General features: G+C 38.2%; 1 protein-coding gene across 1 annotated transcript; it reads right to left on the reverse strand.

Moving 5' to 3' along the window:
* Positions 1–4,942: 4,942 nt before the first annotated feature.
* On the reverse strand, positions 4,943–12,834 carry ATP5PO (ATP synthase peripheral stalk subunit OSCP). Its single transcript, XM_026664200.2, has 7 exons — positions 12,768–12,834; positions 11,198–11,248; positions 9,381–9,491; positions 8,197–8,326; positions 7,900–8,012; positions 6,135–6,221; positions 4,943–5,133 (listed from the first exon to the last, which is right to left on the reverse strand). Exons 1-7 carry the CDS (start codon positions 12,798–12,800, stop codon positions 5,020–5,022), a joined length of 639 nt encoding a protein of 212 aa, XP_026519985.1. The 5' UTR covers positions 12,801–12,834; the 3' UTR covers positions 4,943–5,019.
* Between the last annotated feature and the right edge of the window lie 10,703 nt (positions 12,835–23,537).

A 23,537-nucleotide genomic window follows, 5' to 3' on the forward strand; every position in this document is an offset into this window, starting at 1 on the left:
CTTTCTTTGGCTATTCTTGAACTCAGAAGGTATTAACAAAAGTGGCTGTTGTTTTCTTTTCATAGATTTAAAAAAATCTTATTCATTTAGAGAAATCTTACTGGACAATAAAAATAGCAGATACATTAACTCCGATGTCAAAGCAAATTAGCTGCACATTCTTAGAAGACAACAGGAAGCCAACAACTTGAAGAATAGAGACCCATTCAAAGGACGTCAATAAGTAAACATAGCAATAATACTCTGGCAAGTTTGGATAAATCATTTACTTATGCCTAAAAAGACCAGACGTGTATGGAAAAATTCAAATCTAAAGGGTTTAATACCTATCATGGATAATGCAAAATTTATAGGTCAACTGACCTATAAAGAAAAATTCATAGTTCAGCATATAAACTCTTTTTAGTTATTCAATTAGTACTATTAGTGGTCCTAGAAAGATATATACTCTTCTAGATCTGTCAATATTTGCATTCAACATCTTTCACCACCACATAAATTCCTATAGTACAGTAGTATCTTGGTACCCAACATTGATTGGTTTTGAGAGGTGCAATGGATACTAAAAAGAATGAGTCCCAAACAATCCACATGACTTATTGTGTAACCCTTTGTTTCAGCCTGGAAGAGAACTGTCTGTCTCTTTTCCAATGTCAGTGATATTTCCACATGGCCAACTTCCTGTCCGCGCTCTGTGGCCTAGTTTTGCAGCAACCTTCCTAGCAAGGTTGGCTTCCTGTCTGTTCCCCACAGCCATCATGCTCTTCTTATAGCAGAACATTGAGTCCTAAACAAAGGCCAAATATTGGAACATTTTCACATCAAAATGCGTAGCGTACCAAATTTGTTGAGTTTTGAAGCAGTGCAATTCTGAATTCCCAAAGAGTTTCTCCTCCTTTAGTTTAGTTTAGTTTTAGTTTACTTTATTGTCATTGCACTTCATACAATGAAATCACACACCATCTTCAGTGCACATCATGACCATGACCATAAACACACACATCTTTCACCCTTCACACATTGAACCGGAAACCCCCGACACCACACCAACACTGCACTATACAGCAGAATTCAAAAGAGCTACTGCCCTGGGATAGAAGCTGTGTTTCAGCCTATTTGTCCTTGTTTTTATTATTCTGTACCATCTGCCAGGTGGTAATAGTTGAAAAAAAGGGTTCCCAGGATGAGATGGATTTTTGAGAATGTTTTGAGCTTTCTTAATGCAGCGGGAGCTATAAAACTCTTCCAAAGAGGGAAGAGGGCAACCAATGATCTTCTGGGCAATGACATTAACCCTCTGGAGTGCTTTCCTGTCTGCCACTGTGCAATTGGCAAACCATACAGAGGTGCAGTATGTTAAAATGCTTTCTATGGTGCAGCGGTAGAAGGTCACCAGCAGTTTTTCATTCAGTTGTTCTTTTCTGAGAAGTCTCAGGTAGTATAATCTCTGCTGGGCCCTTTTGACCAGGGCTGCAATGTGGGCACCCAGGTCAGGTCCTCTTTTAGGGTAACACCCAGAAACTTAAAACTGGCTACTTGCTCCACTCGGTCTCCATTGATAAGCAAGGGCTGGATGTCTGATCTGTTCCTTCTATAATCCACTATAAGCTCCTTGGTCTTATTGGTGTTGAAGACCAAGTTATTGTCTCCACACCACAAAAGCAACCGGTCCACCTCATCTCAGTAGGCAGACTCATCCCCCCCCGGAGATAAGTCCCACCACTATTGTATCATTTGAAAATTTAGCAATAGTATTACTAGTGTGAGTGGGAATGCAGTCATGCACATAAAGAGTATAGAGTAAGGGACTCAACACGCAACCCTGTGGTGTACCAGTGTTAAGAATAAGGGCTGAGGAGTTATGATTATCTAATCTGACCCTCTGTGAGTGGCCAGACAGGAAATCCATAATCCAAAGGCAAATTGAATTAGAAAGCCCAAGGTCCAGAAGTTTAGACGCTAGTCTATGTGGAACAATTGTGTTAAAACGCAGAACTAAAATCCATAAAAAGCATCCTCATGTAGCCCTCCCGCTGTTCTAGATGAGTCAGAGCAGTGTGAAGAGTGATGGCTATAGCGTCCTCTGTAGATCTATTGTTTCTGTATGCAAACTGGTGTTTATCAAATGTATGCGGAAGACCAGAAATGATGTGCTGGCAGACCAATTTCTCAAAGCACTTCATGATAATAGGAGTGAGTGCCACTGATCTGTAATCGTTGAGGTTTTTGATAGGGAACTTCTTTGGCAGAGGAACAATGGTGGAAGTCTTCAAACAAGATGGAATAGTGGACTGGGATAAAGACTCCAGCCAACTGATCAGCACAGTCTTTAAGTACTCGGCCAGATATACCGTCAGGACCAGCAGCCTTTCTAGGGTCCACAGCCCTCAGAATGCTCCTCACCTCCTGTTCCTCCACAATGAGGTGGGGGCTACAATTGGCTGGCAGTTGTGTTTTATCTGTCTGTGATGTCTCCACTTCAAAGCAAGCAAAGAAATGATTCAGTTCCTCTGCCAATGAAGCATCCCCCCTCAGCAGGGATGACATTGGTCGGTTGATGGTTTGTAATTTGTTGAATCCCTCGCCACACCTGCCTCATGTTATTACTATAAAAAATATCCTCTATTTTCCTCTTATAATCAGTCTTGGCCTTCCGAATACCTTTCTTCAGATTAGCTCTGGCAGCACTGTATTGTGCCCCATCACCGGACCTAAAGGCCTTGGTCCTGTCACGCAAGAGGCGCTGGACTTCCTTGGTCATCCAGGGTTTCTGATTAGAATAGATCCTAATATATTTATCCACAGTGATAGCATCTGTGCAGTGTTTGATATAGCATAGAACAGTTGCAGTGTGCACCTCTAGCTCAGGGTGGTAAAAGATGTCCCAATTTGTGTTCTCAAAACAATCCTGAAGTTGTTGGGAAGCATCTTCTGGCCAAGATTTCACTGTCTTTATTATAGGCAGAGCCCATCTCCTAAGACGGATGTACGCTGGTGCTAAAAACAGTGACATATGGTCTGATTGTCCCAAATGTGGTAATTGTATAACCTTATAGCCATGTTTGATGTTGGTATATACTTTGCACACTTAACATGCTGATTGAATTTAGGGAGCACTTCTTTTAAATCAGCTTGATTAAAGTCCCCCGCTATGATATGCACAGCATCAGGATACTTATTCTGCTGATTACTAACAACGTTATACAAGAATCCCAAAGCTATGGTATTATTGGCATCAGGTGGGACAAACCGCGCTGAATTCCCGCAGAAGATATATGGGTCTACATTTAAGAGTCATATACCGTATTTGCCGGCGTATAAGACGACCCGGCGTATAAGACGACCCCCACCACCACCGGAAACGCCCTCCAGAAATCCCCGGGGCTGCAGCGGCAGGGCAGAGTGCCAGGGGCCGTGGGAAGAGCAGGAAGGCTGCAGCCTCGGGCAGAGCGAGGCGGCGGGATGAGCGGAAGCGACGCGGGGATCCGGGAAGCCAGAGGCGCCTTCGCTGCGTCCAACAAGCATCCGAAAGCCGGCAGTGGATATACCGGCGTATAAGACGACCCCCACTTGGAGGCATGTTTTCAGGGCAAAAAGTCGTCTTATACGCCGGCAAATCTGACGGTACTCCAGATTCATGGAGCAGTGGCTGCCTACAGTCTTTGTATTGATACACCAGCTTTTGTTCACATAAAGGCTTAAACTTCCCCCTTTGATCTTGCCAGAATCTCTACTCCTCTCCTATCGGTGAGCTATGTAGCCTTCCAGCTCAACAGCTGCATCTGGAATGAGTGAATGGAGCCAAGTTTCTGTGATTAGCAAAACACAGCAGTTCTTGATGAATTTAGTCTTTGCAATCTGTAGCCTTAATTCATCCATTTTGTTAGTCAGGGATCTTGCATTGAAATCTACTTGGAATTGAAGGCTTGTGTGGAAACTTACTCAGCCTAAAAAAAAACCCAGCACGGCATCCTCTCTTTCTCTTCCTGTTCTTCTTTCTCTGCCTCTTCCTCCTTCCTACAGGGATAGTGATCCATGGATCCCCCAGGGGCCTAGCTGCCTCCTTCGGTATGTTATGAGGATGTATAAAATCATCCGTAGTAGCCTTTTCACATTTCAGTCCAATTTGTAACAAGGTTTTCCGACTATAGATGCTCCTTGCCCCACAGGATTCAATCAAGGAAAGGATCCAAAACACACACAGAATCATACACACCATACACTGAAAGAAAGAGCGGTTAGTCACAGCATCCATGTGCGCAGCCATCTTGAAAACCCATGTATCCTTGATCTGTGGCTAGAGTTGTGGTTATTCCTCTGACAAATATATGCCATTTAATGTGAAATTCTGGCCTCACAGAATCTCGTCAGGCATTATGTGGTCATTGAGATCCAACTGGATTTTAATCTTCTATTATATACGGTATCCACTTGAAATTAAACCCATTGGAATTCAGTGAAATTTGTTTTCAAACATTGTTTAGAAGACTATGGTTTTCAATGCAAGATACATGGAGCAATCTTTAGCATTAATGGCTAGTTTTGTCTTAATAGGAAAGAGCAAAAAAACAGAAAGAGGCAGCAAAGTTTTGCATTAATAAGAAAGAACAAAGAGCAAAACAGCAAAGAGGCAGCAAAAAACAAAGACAACCAAAAACATTGATCTATTAGGGTTCTAGTCTATCAGGTTTACAAATATGATCCAAAAGAGAGACAAGATGTTTTGAGAGGGTAGGCTCTGAAAGCCTAAGAATGCTACACCAGTAGCACTAACTACATTGCTAGTTTCACAATTAGTGGTTCCCAGGAGCACACTTTTGAAGAAAGATTTTTTTAAAAAATAGCAGCTACAATGAGGTGCATCTTAAACAGGACAAAGATATATATTCATCAATATTGATGTACTATCAAATCTAATAGAAAAGTACTATAAATACAACCATTTCAAGGATAAACATTTTTATTATTCTCATTATAGATCTTACAAGTTTTTAATGAACATTCATAACTGGATGGACATTATACAACTTCTTGCATGATCCTGCTCAGTTTTTGAATTTTGGTTTTTGTAGACATGTCAATGTACTTTTCTCCAATGCTGACAATCATTCCACCCACGATTGATGGATCAGACTAGAAAAAAATGGCAAGATTCTTAATTAGACTGCTACCACAGTATATAGTCTTGCTGTGTTTGAAGTTATAGACAGAATAGACATGATAATCTTGACAGTTCTCTGAAATCTATAAAAATACTTGATTGAATGTTGGTGGTTTTAGCAGTATCAGAGTCTGTCTGTCTACCTGCCAAATATATTTCTTTGGAATTGGTTTCTTCCAATTATCTCTTACTGATCAAAGATCGAGAAGTAATTCCTTTCTGTCCCTTCAGTTGAGGAATATCACTTCAGGGACCTTGAATATGGGCCTTCTCAACTGTTGATGATTCTTCAAAACAACATTGCCCCAGAAATCCAATATGGTGCCAACCTTACTGAATTTTTGAAGGACCATTAAGACCAGCTTTTCCAGAAGTCTGGCTGTACAATTATTAACTTTATTTTATAGATAGGGTATGATAAACTGCTCTTAGTTGGTGGTGACTGGAATAGTATATAACTCTTGTAAATTAATAAATAACTTGACTATGCAAGAGAGGAGGATTAGAATGGTTAATATATATATTTGATAGTGAATGACATAAATACTATTTCTACTTATTATTCTGTGAACAAGTCTTAAAGCAACTTTCCCCAAGTTTGGGAATTCTGGAAGCTGATCTCCATACATCTGGAAGACATTTAAGTTGGAAAGTTGAAGAAGTGCAACATCTAAGGAAATGTCAACATTAACAGACCGAGGAATCAGTAATTAATTCTGTTAATTTAAGGCTGGCTACAAATATGATTTTTGTCGCTTGTAAACGTAGTTTGTTCCTATGGCCTAGGGTAAGACTCTATAATCTATTAATCAACTTATATTAGTTAGATTTGGAAAAGCAAAACATGGAAAAGGTTTCAAGAACAGATAAAGGAACACTAAGGACAATAACAGAGTTAGCCCACGTTCCCATCTTACTTTTAGATTAAAAGGAAAAGGTTTTTCTTTAGAGAATAGGTAACTTGCACCAATACCTTAATTTCCAATTTTAAAGTTTCTCCTTTGGCTAGAAAACCATTCAAAGTTGTTTTCAATTCAGTAAGACTGGCCTCATCCAAGGTCTAAAATATTAAGCAAAAAGACAAAAGTTTAAAAATTGACAGAGAGCCTTCAATTCTAAACATATAAATAAGATAAATGTATGGGATCTCTTTACTTAGCAATAGAATGGATAGTTTTCCACAGAATGCTGCATTATTACCGTATATGCCGGCGTATAAGACGACCCGGCGTATAAGACGACCCCCCAACATTTCCACTCAAAATATAGTTTGTTATATACTCGCCCCGTCTTCCGCACGCCTTCCACTTTTGCACTTTTTTTTTTTTTGAGGCACTTTTGTGCACCGTGGAAATGAATCCCGTGAAGCTGAAAGGAGCAGCCAGCCTTCTCCCAGCTCCCAGGCTCGCACCGCCCGGGCTCCGCTGAGGTATCCGGCTGGGGCTGTCAGGAGTTGTTACCGCTGGCGCGGCTCCAGCCCGCGTTGCCTCAGGAAGGAAAGGCAAAAGGAAGAGCCGCGCGGCGCTTGCAATGGCAGCAGCGGCTCTTCCTTTTTGCCTTTCCCTTCCCGAGGCAACGCGGGACTGGAGCCGCGCGAGCCGCGCCAGCGGTAACAACTCCTGACAGCCCCAGCCGGATACCTCAGCGGAGCTCGGGCGGTGCGAGCCTCGCTTTCCTTGGGAGCTGGGAGAAGGCTGGCTGCTCCTTTCGGCTTCACGGGATTCGCTTCCACGGTGCGCAAAATGCCTCAGCCGCTGGCAGCCGCAGTGCTTCCCAATTACTATTTGCCGGCGTATAAGACGACCCGGCATATAAGACGACCCCCCCAATTGGAGGCATGTTTTTCAGGGCAAAAAAGTCGTCTTATACGCCGGCAAATACGGTAGTTAAAAACATTTCATTGCTTTTACTCTTAACTGAAATTCTTCATTCAATAATGTCCTAGTGACATGTTTTCTTTTTTTTCAGAACAATATTTAAGATGTGTAAGACATTGGCAAACATAATACATAGCTTCTTACCTCACTGTGCTACATTACACTATACTATTCTGTATCGTACTATGCCATGTCATATCACATCACACCTAACTTTAGAAACAAATGACTCAAGTTAAACTAGCACCAAATCCTAAACATGCTTAAATCACATTTAAAACAATAAACCAAAAATGTAAAAGTATGGCATTGTGCCAACCACAGTTCAGAGATAATAGAGTCACCTTGTAGGCTCACAATGTCCATGTAATTCCCAGGCCTGATGGCACAACCTTGTCTTCAGGGAATTTCTAAAGGCCAAAAAGCTTGGAGGCAACTCTAACTATAGGGTAGTGTTGGCGAACCTTTTTGGCACCAAGTGCCGAAACGGGCGGGCGCGGGCGGGGGAGTGCCAGAAACCAGAAGAGCTGCTCTCCGGTGCACACGCTTTTCTGGTTTCCGGCGCTCCTGTGTGTGCGAAGGCCAACTGGCCGGCACGCATATGTGCGCCGGAACCCGGAAGAGCAATGGGCAATGGCTGGCGTGCCCAGAAAGATGGTTCTGCATGCCATAGGGCAGATGCTTTAACAAAAAAGGTCACTTCCTGGGCCATATCAGATGGAATTCCTTTTATGAGGAATTATACTTATTTTCATTGTGTGCAACCATGTGATTTCCTCCATCCCCAATATCTAATTATCAGTGACTTATCTATAACTATTAAAAAATAGTTAATACAAGTAATTTAGTCTATTGCCTTACCTGAGCAGTAGTTACAGAGCACAATATCTCTCCACGATATGCACTCATCATTTTACCAAATGCAGAAATTACACCTGTAGTGTAAGGCAACCGACTGTTTTCAGCAAGCGTTTCTTGAAAAACAAAAATATAAGAAATTACCAATAGTACTGAAGTACATCGAAACTGTATTAGAAGTGCAAACACATTGACAAATTACAAAGGAAAGCTTTTTCATTCTGAAGTATTTTACATAATATTTATTCAAATCTCGTTTGTAGAGTTTGGTCCAATTATGAACACTATACATGTACTTACTGACAAAGTTGATAGTGAGAGGAGACACCTTCTCTTTAAGTAAAAGATCATTCACAACCTGTTGTTTTACTTTGGTCTTTACATAAGGATTCATGACAATGCCGGATAATTTAGGGTCCTTCATTACTGCCTTAAATTATAACAAAAAATAGATCTTGATCAAAATAATATTTGTTTCTGATCAGTCAATCTACCAAGGTATGCTCCATGGTTTTGTATTGTTTAATGACACAACCACATTCACAATACCATTCATTTTCTGATTAATCTTATATGTAGTTACTCAACAACAATTCTCATCACTTCCCATTTTAGTAAATGTATTTCCGACTCTAACTTAAATCTGTACAACTTTATAAAAGCTGCAGGTTATTTCATCCCAAAAGTTATTAAAGTAGAGTAGAAATTTCATCCCAAAAGTTATTAAAGACATTTAAAATTCATAGTAAACCAACTTTTTAAAATAAATGAATAAAATTGCTTGACTTTTAGAACGTGTAAGGAAACTAAATAATGCAGGATTTCATTTAACGAAAAAGTTACTTTTTACACCTATTTCAAAGTTCTTTGATTCGTCTAGTCTTAGCTGCATGACAAGATCACAATAACTTAAAGCCATCTTTTTCTGATTTCAGTGTGGAGGAAATCTTTAGGCTATTGTGTGTAGTTACAAAGGTCATTTCATTTTAACAATAATATCTGGGCATAAAATGGTCCTGTCAAGAACCAAGAAAACATTCCTATACACCAGCGATTCCAGACGCCCCACCTCCCCCCCAAAAAAACCCTTGAAGAGAACTTATTTTTCTGTTTTTTATAAGGAACCCCTACCACCAATCCAGCCCGAATATTCAAATATTCAACTTAGTCTCCTTCCAACTCCCAACAGTTCTAGGCAGCCCTCAGAATAAATGACAAAATATGTACTTTTGCATGTTAACTACTTTTATTTTTATTTATTTAGTTTTGATATTTATTGTAATTAAGGAATTAAGCACATATTCTTAATATTTCCTATAAAAATATTTAAAAAGTAATTTTTGTGGTTTTATAATGAAATGGGAGAAAAGGATTAATTTTTTTGCATAAAATGAAAATTAAAGAAAAACATTCAAGTATTCATGAGCACAAACATCTTTAGCAGAAACAGGCATCAAAAGAATTGCAATACAAAATGTTATTACCAACACACGAGTCAGTTCTTTTTCTACTTGATCCAATTTCTTCTGCTTAGAAGCAGCAGAGTAGAGTGCAGTGGCATATCGGCCTTCTAACCCAAAGATTTGAATTGGGGGCTGCAGGGAAAAAAACAACACATTGAAACATATTGGTACAGGTAGTCCTTGACTAGCTATTTAACCACCATTTGATATTACAAAGGTCTTATAAAGGGTTCTTTACAGACTTGAAAACTTGAAGCACTTCTGTCGTAAAATGTCAACCTCCTACAAAGTCATGTGATTGCAATCTGGGTGCTTGGCAACATGTTCATGCTTCTGACTGGTTGCCAAGCATCCCACAATCTAAGATTGTCATTGCAATTTTCTCTGCTGACTTCCCCAGAAAGTCAGGTGGGAAGCCATGAAGGAAGATTCTAAGTTGCTACTGCCTGCCAAGAGGACTCCCTTCTCACCTCTGGAGGCTGGATGAAAAAGTGGCCTGCTGAGGGAAGTTGAACTCCTTCAATGGGGTTGAGTTCTGTTCCACCGTCCCATCAAATGAGTTGCCTTCTATGTGTAGAAAGTTGACATCCTCCTGTGGGGTACACAAATGGAACTCGGATCTTGGTGATCTGTCATCCATTTCTGTACCTCAACAAAGAAGTGCCCTTCTGTATGCAGAAGAGAAATTATATCTCCTGTGGGATGCAAAAATGTAATTCAGATACTGATGATCTGAGCTGTTTCTGCACCCCAACAAAGTTCCCTTCTGCATCTGGAGGAAAGTTAATATCCCGTGGAGTGCAAAAATTGAGTTCAAATCCTGGTAATCTGAGCTGTTTCTACACACACCCAAATGGGTTCCCTTCTGTGCAGAAGGGAATTTACATTCTTTGGCAGGCAGCTTTTCAACCAGTTGGTAGAGACAAGAGGGAGTTGAAACCCAAGCAGTGTGTGGGGAAGCAGTGCAATAAAGGAATATGGGGTACCTCAGTCTGGATGAGGGAGGATCTAGGAGGCCAAGCACAGGCCATGCATGAGTGTCTTTGCTCAGGGGCTGGAAATTACTGCTTGGATTTTGGCAGGAGGATTTTCAGCTTCTGAGTGGAGTCTCCCAGGGACTTCTATCACCTTACCTGCCATCCCATTCACTTAACTCATGGAATCACTTAACAACTGCAACCAGGAGTGCCAGCATTATGGTTGCTGAGTGAAGCAGTCATGTGACGTCTTGCTTAACAACCACTTTACTCAATTGCCAAGATTCTGGGCTCAAGCATTGTTTTAACTCAAGGACTCCTTGTAATATTGCTGTACAAGGTAAGTGATCTGGACAATTTATAACAGTCACCTAAACACACTGCAACCAATTCACTAAAATTGATGGGATGTGAAGATTTTAGTCCTGCTATTTAAAAAAAACGTTATGTATCTCTGGATGTCAATGGGCTTTTGTTCTTGCTTTCTCATATTTCCTTGTTGTCCACTTATATAACTCTTTCTCCAACTCTTTAACACTTATCTTTCTTCTACCAACTTTATTCTTAGTTCTCTTTTTTCTCTCATTTCATGAAAATATTCTGCTGCTTCTCGTTCTTTAATTTCATATTAACTGTAAACTTTGAGAATAAAATAAGACTGAGCCCAACAGGAGCTGTTTCATTGTACATGACCAAAGTATATAATTAAAGTACACTTCATAAGTAAAAGGTACTAAACGCTGTCTTTTCACTATTTAAATTACAACATATTATTCAATGACGTGTTTATTCTTTTAGAGTAAAAAAATCTCATTATTAAAATTATTGTTTAGCAATACTTTGTATTAAACTTAAGTTTACCTGTACTAGCTTGGATGCTGGCCTAATCACAGAGGTACTGAAGTGCCGCGCCTATAAGAAGAAAACTTTTTTTAAAAAGAAAGCTATTACAGCAACTGAGTAAAAAAAAAATCACAGTAATAAAAAACTGAATTTACAATTGAGATAGGTTTATTTGTAAAACTTATTCTATAGATTTGAACCTAATGCATCTTCCAGACATACTTTTTTTTAACCATCCATAGGAATTAGTTCAACAACCAACAGCTAAAACAAGGCATGCTTCCAACATTACAACAGCATCCTATTAATTCAGTAAATACAATATATTAATTCTTAATATGATTAACATAAGAATAATTGGTTTGATTACTTCTCAATGTCGTTCAGTATTGTATATTCTTGCAGAATACTATTTCTAGGGCTGTGGACACTTTAGTGATGATTTGGAAGCCCTTTCCAAGACCCTGGACAAGGATCTTTGCAACCGTTACCTATATGGTTGCCAGACAATGTCTTGATGGTGCATAATCGTCAATCAACAGCAATTCAACAGTGCAAACACACTGTAAGTTTCCCTTCACTATATATTTTCAGAAAGGCTGGACAGCAATCTTGGATTTTCTCTCTCTCTCTCTCTCTCTCTCTCTCTGTGTGTGTGTGTGTGTGTGTGTATGCAAAAGCCAGAAGAGCCCCCAACTCTGTGAATCTATGCTTTTTCCACATGCATATGCAACTAGTTTTTCTATTCTATTTCAGGAATTTCTTTCAACCCAATTTATCATGCTGCCTTTCACTTTTGGAAGAAAGAAACATTTACTTATTGTGTTCCTGATATTTTATTTATTTAGCAAATTGATTCATCTGGTCATCTCACAAAATGTGACAGGGCATAAACAGGTTTCAGGCTTCAGCTGAATTCTGGCAAGATGGAGAAGATGTGGATGCAGGAGACATCAGGATCTGATTACCATCTTTAGTTCTGGATGGGACTGTACTCCCTGTGCTGTCCATCTCCTTGGTTCTGGGGTGGTATCTTGTTTTTGTTTTTTGGCTTGCATAGTTTTGAACTTTTAATTGCTTTTCTTTTTATCTTTTTATATTCGGTAAGCCGCTCAGAGTCGCCCTATCAGGGAGATTGGCAACATATAAATTTAATAAACATTTCCAGATAGGACTACGAGCACTTTCGCCGAGTCTCCCACGGGGAGACAGTGGGTTCCCGAGTCATACTGGACCGCGAGCAAACCAGAGGTCGAGTTCGCACAACGGTGGGCAAAAAAATGCGGTTAGCCGTCATTTGGGTTGCATTCAGAAATTGTTCTGAATTCTGGGAAGATTTTGCAACAAATCTGGCAGCGAAAATGGAGACCGCTCGCTCAAAGCATCCCCATTAAACCTTCCTATCAATCCGAGTCCTAATTTTTAAGCAAGCTCCGTATCTTCGGGATCCTGCTTGATCCTTAAGATGTGAGTCTTCCTTGCCCGAACTTTCACAGGAACGGGAGAAATATTCTTGTAACGAGAGGACCATAAACGCAGGACAATCCTTTTAAAAAAATAAATAAATCCGAGAAACATCACCACTCACCTTCAAACCCAACCCTGCCACCGAAGCCGCCATCTTCTCCTCTAAGTCAAACCGGCCTCCTCGGCCTGGCAAACAGGAAGCGCGCACAGAGACTGTGACGCAAAGAGACTGCGGCTTTCTGGGAGTCGTAGTTTCTGTGGAGTGCCTTATTTCTCAGGCCACAGGGAGGCCAATATTATAGTACTGAGGAAGGAAAGCTCTCGCGTAGTTCCAAGGGGCAAAGGAAGCCTGAACGAGGAGTCGGAGTAGGGAAAGCGAAGGCTTTGCGTTGATTTAAAAACGAAAAACCATGGGTTAGGGTTACGAGGACCGATAGTAGCATGCACAAAACTTATTATTATGTACCGTAGAAAGATGGCTATTGTATAAAAGGAGTATTTTTATTGTCCTATTTTCTGTATTTATACCTTTCCTGTTTTACATAACTATCAACATCAGATATATTCACAGGGGTACTTATGCAAGAGCAATTGGAACACTGATTGAAGGAGGGCTAGTAGAAAAATAAATATGCTCACCTGCCATTACTGATATTTCATTGAACATACCCTGATCCATAATTAACCATGGTTGGCTAAAATGGTCCAATATCAATGGACCCATAAATTAACATATAATCACACTGGCTGGATTTGCATAATACATTAAGCCCCAAATTTAATAACCATTTGTAGAAAGTACCCACGCTCTCCTAGAAGAATGAAATATTCTAGGAAATATTAAAAAGGCAGAATAGTATATTTCTCTGGAGGACAAAAGGAGAAACGTGTTTTTTAAAGACAAAGCAGTTTCCTGCCCCTCCCCCCTTCAGCTCCAGGGCGATGGGATTAAGACATGGTCCTCAGGACATGATAGGATTAGCCCTATCTCACCACCACCTGGGAAGATTATATCACCCCCGCAAGATTCAACCAAGCTTGGGACTCAAGACACCCTACAAAGTTACCCTTCCATGGCCCCCTGGAAGTCTGACAACCAATCAGGATACATTTCTTGCCACAAGAACAGGAAGCAAGTTCAAAACCCAACAGAGGTTATAAATATCTCTCCCTCTCACCCAGGTGCTCTTTTTTGCCCAGGACCTCAATGTGGTCCTGTCCACCATTAAACCATATTTCCAAGCAATCTCTATGTTTCCAGTGTCTTTCTTCCCACTTGGAATTGAACCCAGATGGACATTTCTTCCAACACACATTTTAACCTGTAGGAAGTTAGCACCCAGCCCTCTCCTAGAAAATTGAAATATCCTGGGAAATATTAAAAAGGCAGAATATTTCCCCTAAAAAGAGTAGCAATTTAAGAGCAGAAACTCACCCCCACCTTTGTTAATGGGTGGGACATTAAGGCCTGGTCCAGAATACTTTACATAACAAATATCTCCAGGTAAAACTATAGCAATTGCTCAAAAGCCCTTTTCAGTGCATCATCATCCAGCAAGGCTCAACCAAACCTGGAACTCAGGACAGCCTACAGAATTGCCCCTGCATGGCCCCATGGGAGTCTGACAACCAATCAGAATACAAGCTTCAATTCAAATCCCAACAAAGGCTATAAAACCCAGACACTCTCAGCACCTCAACCCTTTCTTCTTGATCTTTTCCTTCATCTTGAAGCATGTGATAATCCCTTTCACTTTGGAGCTTCAAGCCATGTGGTCCTCCTGTCCACCATTAAGCCTTCCAAACAGCCCCCATGTTTACAATGTCTTTTTCCCCACTTGGAACTGAACCCATGAGGATTTTTCTTCCAACAAACCTTATGGACCTAACCTACAACAGTATGAACCTAATCCAAGGAAGATACATTCACCCTCAAAAATATACAACAGGGAGCAGAAATAGTAGAAATGAAAGTGAGCATTTCCTAAATGACAGTTACATTTGTATTGCATCTGTTATCAATCTTGGCTCATTGGCCAGGAATACTGAGAATGCCATTCCAAGACATCCATAGCTCTCCCAATTAGGACAGCTTGCATTATCTTCTCAATATCTGCTCCAATGAATAGGACAGATTTTTATTTACCTACTCAAACTCATAATCACTTGGTCATTGGGGAGCAGTAAATAAGCTATCTAAAATTTCCTACCTGGATTATGTTAGAAAATATTTTAACTTTTATTTTTTTATTCTAATTACCTCTGTAGGCTTTTTATGATTGGATGCTTTTTTCCAATTCGCTTTAACTTACATAGTTTTGCAGGATCTATTTTGAACACCAGGTGTCATCATTGCAAAAAGATTAGGCATCTTAATAAACTACACTACTGTCAGTGTAATATTTGAATTATTTAAACCAAAATTCAAATTCCAGAATCATTTGCAAGCCTGGCCATGGATAAGGATATTTGCAGGGATATGGCAAAATGTCTCAGGATGGCAGCCACAACACACAGCTATCAAAGCTCTGTCTGTCAGACATAAAAGGACCCTGGCTGTGTTCAAGCTTGGAAAGATTATTCTGGACATTATTTTGGATGGGAACATGGAGAATCCCATCATGCCACTGGGAAGCATTTTATGAATTTTGTGGCTCTACTATCACTTTTCCCAACCCAGCCCATCCATGGTGCTCAAACTTTCTTGGAATCTATAGGATGTCAGAGTCTTTCCTCAGTGAACAGCAGCTTGTTGTGAAGGGGAAAAGATGTGCTGAACATATGCTTAATCAGCTTTTGCACTCAGGCTGCTACTATATATCTTCTGAAATTGAGCACTGAGGCAGGTTCTTGGTTAAATTTTGGAAAGCCAAGGCTTTCAAAAAAATGCACTGAGGAAATAAGGACGGAAGAAAAGAGGCAAAGAAGAAACACTATGATAAAAAGAAACAGTGGAATAAAAGAGAGAGGAAAGTCAAGAATGATATGTGTATGAAGAAATGGAAAATATCATGATTTCAGAATAAATCTGCTGAGAGAAATTAGGGGGGATGGTAAAATGAATGGGGAAAAGGTTCTTGATCTTTAAACAATGAATTAAACCTTGATTACACAGAATGAAGTCTTTCATCAATTAAGAGCCAGTTTAAGGGCTAAGTGATGACACATTTCATGAAGCCAAATGGTTGCATCTGGTACACAAGTTTCTTTCCGGGTGCACATGTTTTTAGCAATAATCTATATATGGTAAATAAAAAATTGTCCATAAGGTGATTATGTTCAAAGCTTTCAGAATGCAGTTTACAAAACATTAATATGAAAATAAAAGCAATTTATGTCACTATTGCCAAATTCTATATAACTGCTACGCCAGTACATCAACCTTTGATTAAAGAATGTGAGTTATACTATTATATGATTGGTCTGAGTTTTGTTTTAGACTCATGTTTTAGCATTTATTTGGCTGATTGCAGACACATACCTACATTAACACATACCTACATATAGCAGATCTTACTAACATAATCCTACGTATACACACACATATTGACACAGCAGACTATATTGCTAATATGCTGACAGTAAGTCTTGTTAATAGAGCTCACAGAAAAGATGCTTGCTAAAATATGGCCCTTCTGGGACAGTATCATCTTGGGGGGAAGCAGATGTTAATTTTAGGCACATATATAGTATGAATGAAGATGAATACACAGGATAATGTATATTATCCCAGGAAAATGTTGCATGGTCCAATCTGGGTCAGTCACTGGGACCAGAGGTTTTATATTCTGAACTTTTAGACTCATGATGGAGCCCATTTTAGGGAGCCTCTCTCTCTCTCAGCTAGAGAGATGCTCCCTAAAGAAGGGCTGCAGCACGAGTTCAAAAGCTCAGAAGACAAAACCTCGAGTCCCAGTGACCAACCCAGATTGGATCCTGTAGCCTATAGAATGTACTGTAGCTATATTATTTAAGATTTTCATATTCCATTGTCAAGTGATGGGTTTCCTGGTTTCATTTGTCAAATATAAAGTTGAATCTTGAGATAGCATGGTATTGTGGTTTTTTGAGATAGCTGAACTATTTATACACAGGCAGAGGGAGGTGGGGCTTGTGATAAATCCAGTGAATCTAAGTATTCTCTTCCATCTCTTTTTTGTTCTTTGTGCTCCATAACTTGTCAGATGTAAATATTTTTTAACATTCCCTATGGTCATTTTCCTTTGCAAATTAAGTCTTTTTGTTAAAGATGTCCATTAATAATGCAAATATGGCAAGGGATTTTGACTTATTTTGTGCATTTCATCTCCAATAAGGTCTATTGGCTTGATTTTCCCAGGGAGGAAACTTTCCTTGTGAGAATCAAATGAAAGCTGATATAGCTGGTAGGCATTTTAATTTCTGTTTCTTCAAGTATATAAATCTCTTGCACAGCCTTTTCAACAGATACAACATGAAGTGAGAAAATATCAGGCTTCTTCATCCAATGCAGAACAAGAATGAGGAACAACAATCAATAACCTTTGCTGAATTGTTTTGGCTGAGAACATGCATTCTTGAGAATAAAAGATTCCCCAAGACTCCGCTTATGGCCACTTTGCATACCCACAGAAGATTACTGGCTTCTGAAAAGCCATTTCATAACTCTGACAAAACAGTAAAGCTTTTAAAATGTGACCCAATAAATTGTAGCTGCCAGAATTATGGAATTTCCATCACATTTCTTATAACAAGCAGAAAGAAAGAAAGAAAAACAGAAAATATGAAACAAAAGTAGTCATTTTGATCCATGCATTTTTTAATCCTCCAAAAATTTAGTTTACTAATCAAAATGGCACAAAATAATGGACAAGATTTTATCTCAAGGGAACCATGGAAAAAATGAGAAAGAGATAGGGATAATATGTAATCCATGGTTTACTTAACCATGATTTACTAAATTATCCAATTGCCTAAATTTGTACAACATGTTGATTTGCATTACACAAACCAGTCAGAACTTCTACTCAGAACTCTAGCAAGTTTCTTGGACTCCTGTAATCACTGAAGCGTAATTGGTGTGTCTACTTTGGTTGGCAGAATATCTGAAGATGGGGAAGCAATTCTAACTTTCTGGAAATAACTTCAAAAATGTACATCCAATCCAATAATAAAATTCTACCAGAATTTTCCTTAGGATGAAAGTTTTGGGAATTGTTTTCAGGGTTTGCTTGCCCTATTCTTTTTCTAATTATTCAGTCAGCTTTTTCCTCACTTTTCAAAGTAACTTTCTTTTGCAGTTGGTGTGGTCACAAGACTGACAGGTTATTCCCCGGTGAGCAAGCTCTTTCTGCAAATTCTTGTCCTTCAAGCACTTTACTTATTCTGGGTGGGCTCCACTTAGCCTTCCAATAATATTTACAATACCTGCTTACAATACTTTTCTCTTGCCTGATAGAAAACTTTAAGTGTCATAACAAACTTTGAGAATAGAAGAAAAATAACGAAATTTTGCATGCAGAGTGAAGATAGCCTTAGCCTGTATGTATCTATCTTTAGCTGTAGCAATGAGTCACTTCATTGTGATCTAACTGTATGGCTAAGCAGAGGCCACAGAGGCAAAACACGAGGAGATTAAGCTGTAAAATTCCACTGCTCTCTAAATCAGGTTGATAGAGATTTAAGTGACCGTGAGTTTTTCTTGTTTTCAATCAAATTATACAGAATGTGGTGTAATGTGATTCAGAGCCACACTTCTAAGAATGAGAAAAACAACAAGGATATTCAAAATCCATTAAAATTTGCTTGAGGAAAGCATTAATTTTTTGATGCAGCTTGGTGCACAAAATGTCACATCTCACCAGTGCTACCAGCCACTCCAAGTTAATGCTGGATTTTCCCTGGATGATGCCAGGTTGCTAAGCAACATTGCTAGGCAGCAGGTTATACATGATGCATAGAACAAGCTCTTTTGTTGTATGGTGCTGATTACAATGATTGTTTCTCAAGCTGTAAAATATTAATTTGCTGTGTGCAAATAGAAGGAACACTGAGCAATTCGGAGCCAAGTTCTCCTACCTCCTACCCCACCCCCAGAGGTGGCTCACCTATCTTACTGATTTTCCATGTGGAAATTGAGCCCAAGATGTGCAAAACATGGTTGGAATTCGTGAGATACAAATACCTCTCGTGCCTGGGGTAAAAGAGACTGGAATTTGTAATCATTTCTCAAGGTGACATCATGTAAATTAATTGGCATTTATGTACAGGCAGGCATTCTAACAGGTATGTGAAAGTAACCCTATTTTTTCCTAGCTGTACTGTGGTTTGGATAGGATGAAGAAGGAAATTAAGACACAGCTCAATGTTAAGAGGTGCTCTTCAAAAATCTATCAGAGACCTGTTTAGATTAATTCAGATTAAGAAAATATTGTGGTATTTTCTTGGCAACAGTATAATATTAGATTTCCACAACTTCCTTCCAGAATGGGTTTTTCAACTTCCCAAATCTGGAAATCCCTGACGAGGTTTCCATTCAAATACTAACTTGGCTCAGCTTATTGTTTCAGGATCAGAAATGGTCAACTAAATGCTATCATCTGCTATAAGAAGCAAATTGCATAGCTTATACTACATTTTCTGAGATCAACTTGCCCTATGTTATCTCTCAAACATTGTCCTCCTAGTAGAGTTACCTTTCACTACAAAACTTACTAAGAAAATCTCACTCTCAATAGCATTAATTAGCATTAATCATAAACAAATCATAGTTTGTTGAATATATTGTAATGTTTTGATTTACACAAATGCTTGGAATAAAGTGTTCTAATTCATTAACAATGGTTTATATACCATAATGACTGAGTTCTCAGACCATGCTAACTAAATCCAAGCAAACAACATGAAGTCTTGCCTTGCCACAATATGTGAACAAAACTCTTACACATACACAAACACTACATAGCTCAGCAGTTTCAACCTTATATTTGCAGGAAGATATGATAATTCTAGCAACAATCCTGAAAGAAATGTTAATAGTCACTTGATAAATCTGCTGTTCACATTAGCTTTCACCCTAGGGAAAACCATAATGATAGAATTCATCATAAATCAAATCACCATTCATAGCACAAGCAAAAAAAAATACATTATATCCTTGGTTACTCCTTAGTTGGAATGTAACCTCATAAAGGCAAATGTACTTATTCACATTAAAAGAAACTACCATTAGACAGACACACAAGCAAATTAATCACATTGAGCGTAGCAACAGTAATTTCCATTTTCTGCAAGATTTTACAGATAAAGCATATGCCCTATTTTATTTGTTATCATAAGCCTTCTTCATTGTTTGAAAAATACTGCTGTAAGTCATAGATATTTGCTCTTAATTGACCCATGATGTGTTCACAGTCCTAAACTAAATAAATTCTCCTGAAGATAATGCATCTTTTACATTGAGATAACTTCTTGCCATTCAAACCAAGATTCTTCTAATAGCCTTTCATCAATGCATTAGGTTCCTGAAGGCAACGTTTTATCTCTTGAACCAAAGTTTGAATTCAATGATCCAGTTTCAACTTTTTGCCCTGTGGTCTCCAACTGATAGCCATAAGGCTCCCAAAACTCAATATCCTATGAAGCCATTGGCCACAGCCCCCTCTAAAACTAATTGCCCCATGACTTCTCTCTGGCCATCACAGATCTCTAAACAACACCATGGTTTCTTCAACATAATTTTCCAATCCTGCTAAAAATCAGGATTGAATTTTAAAAGCTGCCCAATAAATGCTCTACCAATAAATGTCATGATGTTTCCAAAATCTAAGTTAGCCCTATATTTTTATAAAATCTACTTATTTGCAGACACATCCTTTCTTTCTCTTTTTTGAGTGCATACTCCATTTCCTCCCAATTCCTTTGATGAACAGCTCAGCGGCTGTGACTGGATGTCTTTAAGCAAGCTGACATGGATACCTCTGATACAGGGTTATTTTGCAAAATCACACATCTGACACTGAGTCTCCACCTTCTCTAATTTTTTCTTTAGAATTTCTAGGTACCAAGTAGAGAAACAGCTGGGTTCTTGCAACAAGAAAATTTGAACTCTAATAAAAATAAAACTTATTGATTTAGAATTTTGTATGCATGCATATTCACATGCAAACCTTAAGTCACCTTCTCTTTTCTTTCCATTCATTCTCATTTTCCAGTATCAGTCTTTTTCTCAGGAGAAGAAACTTCATTTTCCAATTTTTCATTTGTAAAAAAAACCTTAGATAGGAAGTCTCCATACACGATACTTACTGTGTACAGTAATTTCCAATCATTTTCACTTAGTTGTTTATTCCCTCAGCCAGCTTCTTTTTTCTTACATTTGGTCACCTTTTTGGCTTTGAGCCACAGTGGCGAAGTGGTTAGAATACAGCATTGCAGACTAATTCTGCCAACTACCAGCAGCTTGATCCTGACCGGCTCAAGCCTTCCATCCTTCTGAGGTCAGTAAAATGAGGACCCAAATTGTTGGGGGCAATATGCTGACTCTGTAAACAGCTTAAAGAGGGCTGTAAAGCACTATGAGATAAGTCTAAGTGCTATTGCTACTGCTATTTGACATTGCTCAAATCAATCAGATTGAAATAGACTGTAAATAATATAAAATAATGATTACTACCAAGACTCCTGAGATTCCAGCGGGTATACATTCATCAATCAATCAATATGTAATTTAGATAAAGAAAATCTAAAATTTTGTCCCTCTCATTGAAATTTCTTAATAGTTGATGAATTTTCTTAAAATAACTTTAAAGGCATTAGCAAAAGTACTTAGCTAAGTAAATATTTATATATTGAAGGAGTTCTAACTAAGTGGAATAAAACTTGATAGATTTATGTCCCCAAGTGAGGAAAATTTCTTTGGAATAATTATTAACAAATATTGTTAGAATTCAAGTAACATGTAAAATCTCAATTTTAATAAAAGCATTAGTATCTATAAAACTATATAAATCAATTCCATATAACAGAATAACGATACATTATTATACTATTGCACAATATCAATAAATTTTGGTAGAGAAATATATAATTATCAATGAAAAACAATGCATCATCATTTAACAGCAGTTGTGATTAACTCCAGCCACTATTATACATCTTCCAAAATGCCTTCCATTTGTTTAATAAGGAAGGCTAGAAGTTGCATTCACATATTAAACATAAGAAGAAATAAAGTATATTGATGGTTTCCATGAAACATCTTGATAGATGAAGAGATAATTCCATTAATAAAAATTCTAGTTGAAGGAGAATTAAACCAGTTAATAAAAAATAAGAAAATGTAAATTTATAACACATATATTTGAAAAATTTCCAATATACCACACGAAACACCAGCAATGCTCGTTTATTTATTTTTTTGGAACATATGTCCATAATGTCAGTTATTATTATCATATGCTTGGCAGACATTTTATAAAACCAAATTTTGAAGGATGCATCATCAATGATAATATATCTATAATCTGCATGTTAAGTCAGGGTCAGTTTTAATGGCTTTGCATCAACATTTAATAAGAAAAATTGATGATAATTTGGACAGTTGGCAGTCTTCAAAAATCAGAATTTTAAGCCTCACTAAAGAAGAGTAGAAAAATTGTTTTAAAGAGAATCATTTTAGATTCCTGAATAACACCAGGGAAATAATTCAAATATAACTTATATCACTTGGTGAAATAGCTAATCCAGACCAGTACTTTTCCTTGTTTTATAGCTTTAATGATTTTTAATTTCTTTTTACTCTAGTAAAAGGTGCACTTAAGCTATATAATTGAGTTCTTTTTTTGGCTTCATTGGACTCAGTATTCAGTATTATACAACTGAGAATAAAAAAAGTTAATTTATTATCACAACTGTTTCAGCCAAGAGACTGGTAGTTTACTAAGATATTTGCCTTAACCTCAATGTATTGTATGATCTGAAAACATTCTGTTGCAAGCAATATTTAGTTTCCTGTTTAGTAGTCTTAAAAGCTTCTGTTATCAGCCATGTTTGCATTTCTGCTCAAAAACTCCTTTATAAAATAAAGGAATAAAATATTTTTTTATTTTTGTTTTCTGTGAAGTATAAACAGTAGAAGAGCCTCAGTAAACCAGTACATTTGCAGAATATCTACTTATAAGCAACATTTCTTTATGTATATGTTTTATTATAAAATTATTTCATTCATAATTATATGTTTAGATAGGGTGATTCTTTAGATAGGGTGAAGCTGTTAAGGTGAACATCTAATTAAACTAGTACTGCCACTTTTGATAACTTGGGGAGACAAAAATAAATTTAGAGAACAGTCTCATCCTTCCACCATCCTTCCCCATAGAAACTAAGGAAAAATGACCTGGATGGAGATATGCACAATATTGCCAAGGCAACAAGGACTAAAGCACCTTTTAAGTCCAGAACATCCAGATAATGTTCAGAAGTGGCTGAGATAGCCACCTTCTTACTTCACTGAATTATAAGAGGAGGAGGAAGGAATAGCAAAGCCAGACTTTCAAGATTCTGTTTAGTACAGCTAATCTCAATAAGACTAGTTGTAAGATTTCCTGTGGAGTTAACTTCATTATCTGATCTACCTTAATGGAGCCAAACCACTTGGCTTCTGAAGAGGCTGTAATAGATCTAAGGCAAGAGTCCTCAAACTTGGCAAGTTTAAGACTTGTGCACTTCAACTCCCAGAATTCCCGAGCTAATGTGACTGGAGGAGGAATTCTGGGAGTTGAAGTCCACAAGTCTTAAAGCTGTCAAGTTTGAAGACCCCTGATGTAAGAAGTGAGCTTCAAATGAGAAACTATTCCTCCCTGACTAGTGAAAACATGGTTGGGACCTGAGTTCAAATGTAATCCTTAGAGAA

Source organism: Notechis scutatus, chromosome 5, assembly GCF_049901735.1.
Source record: "Notechis scutatus isolate UNSWTSFEM ecotype Mainland chromosome 5, rNotScu1.2, whole genome shotgun sequence".
NCBI lineage: Eukaryota > Metazoa > Chordata > Lepidosauria > Squamata > Elapidae > Notechis > Notechis scutatus.

Excerpts from the sequence above, each read along its gene's own strand:
- ATP5PO (XM_026664200.2), bottom strand. The coding sequence starts at position 12,800 with ATGGCGGCTTCGGTGGCAGGGTTGGGTTTGAAG. Across the intron at positions 8,327-9,380 it reads AAGAACTGACTCGTGTGTTG|GCAGTAATGAAGGACCCTAA; the intron begins GTAATAACATTT and ends TTATAATTTAAG. Across the intron at positions 8,013-8,196 it reads TCTCACTATCAACTTTGTCA|AAACGCTTGCTGAAAACAGT; the intron begins GTAAGTACATGT and ends TTGTTTTTCAAG.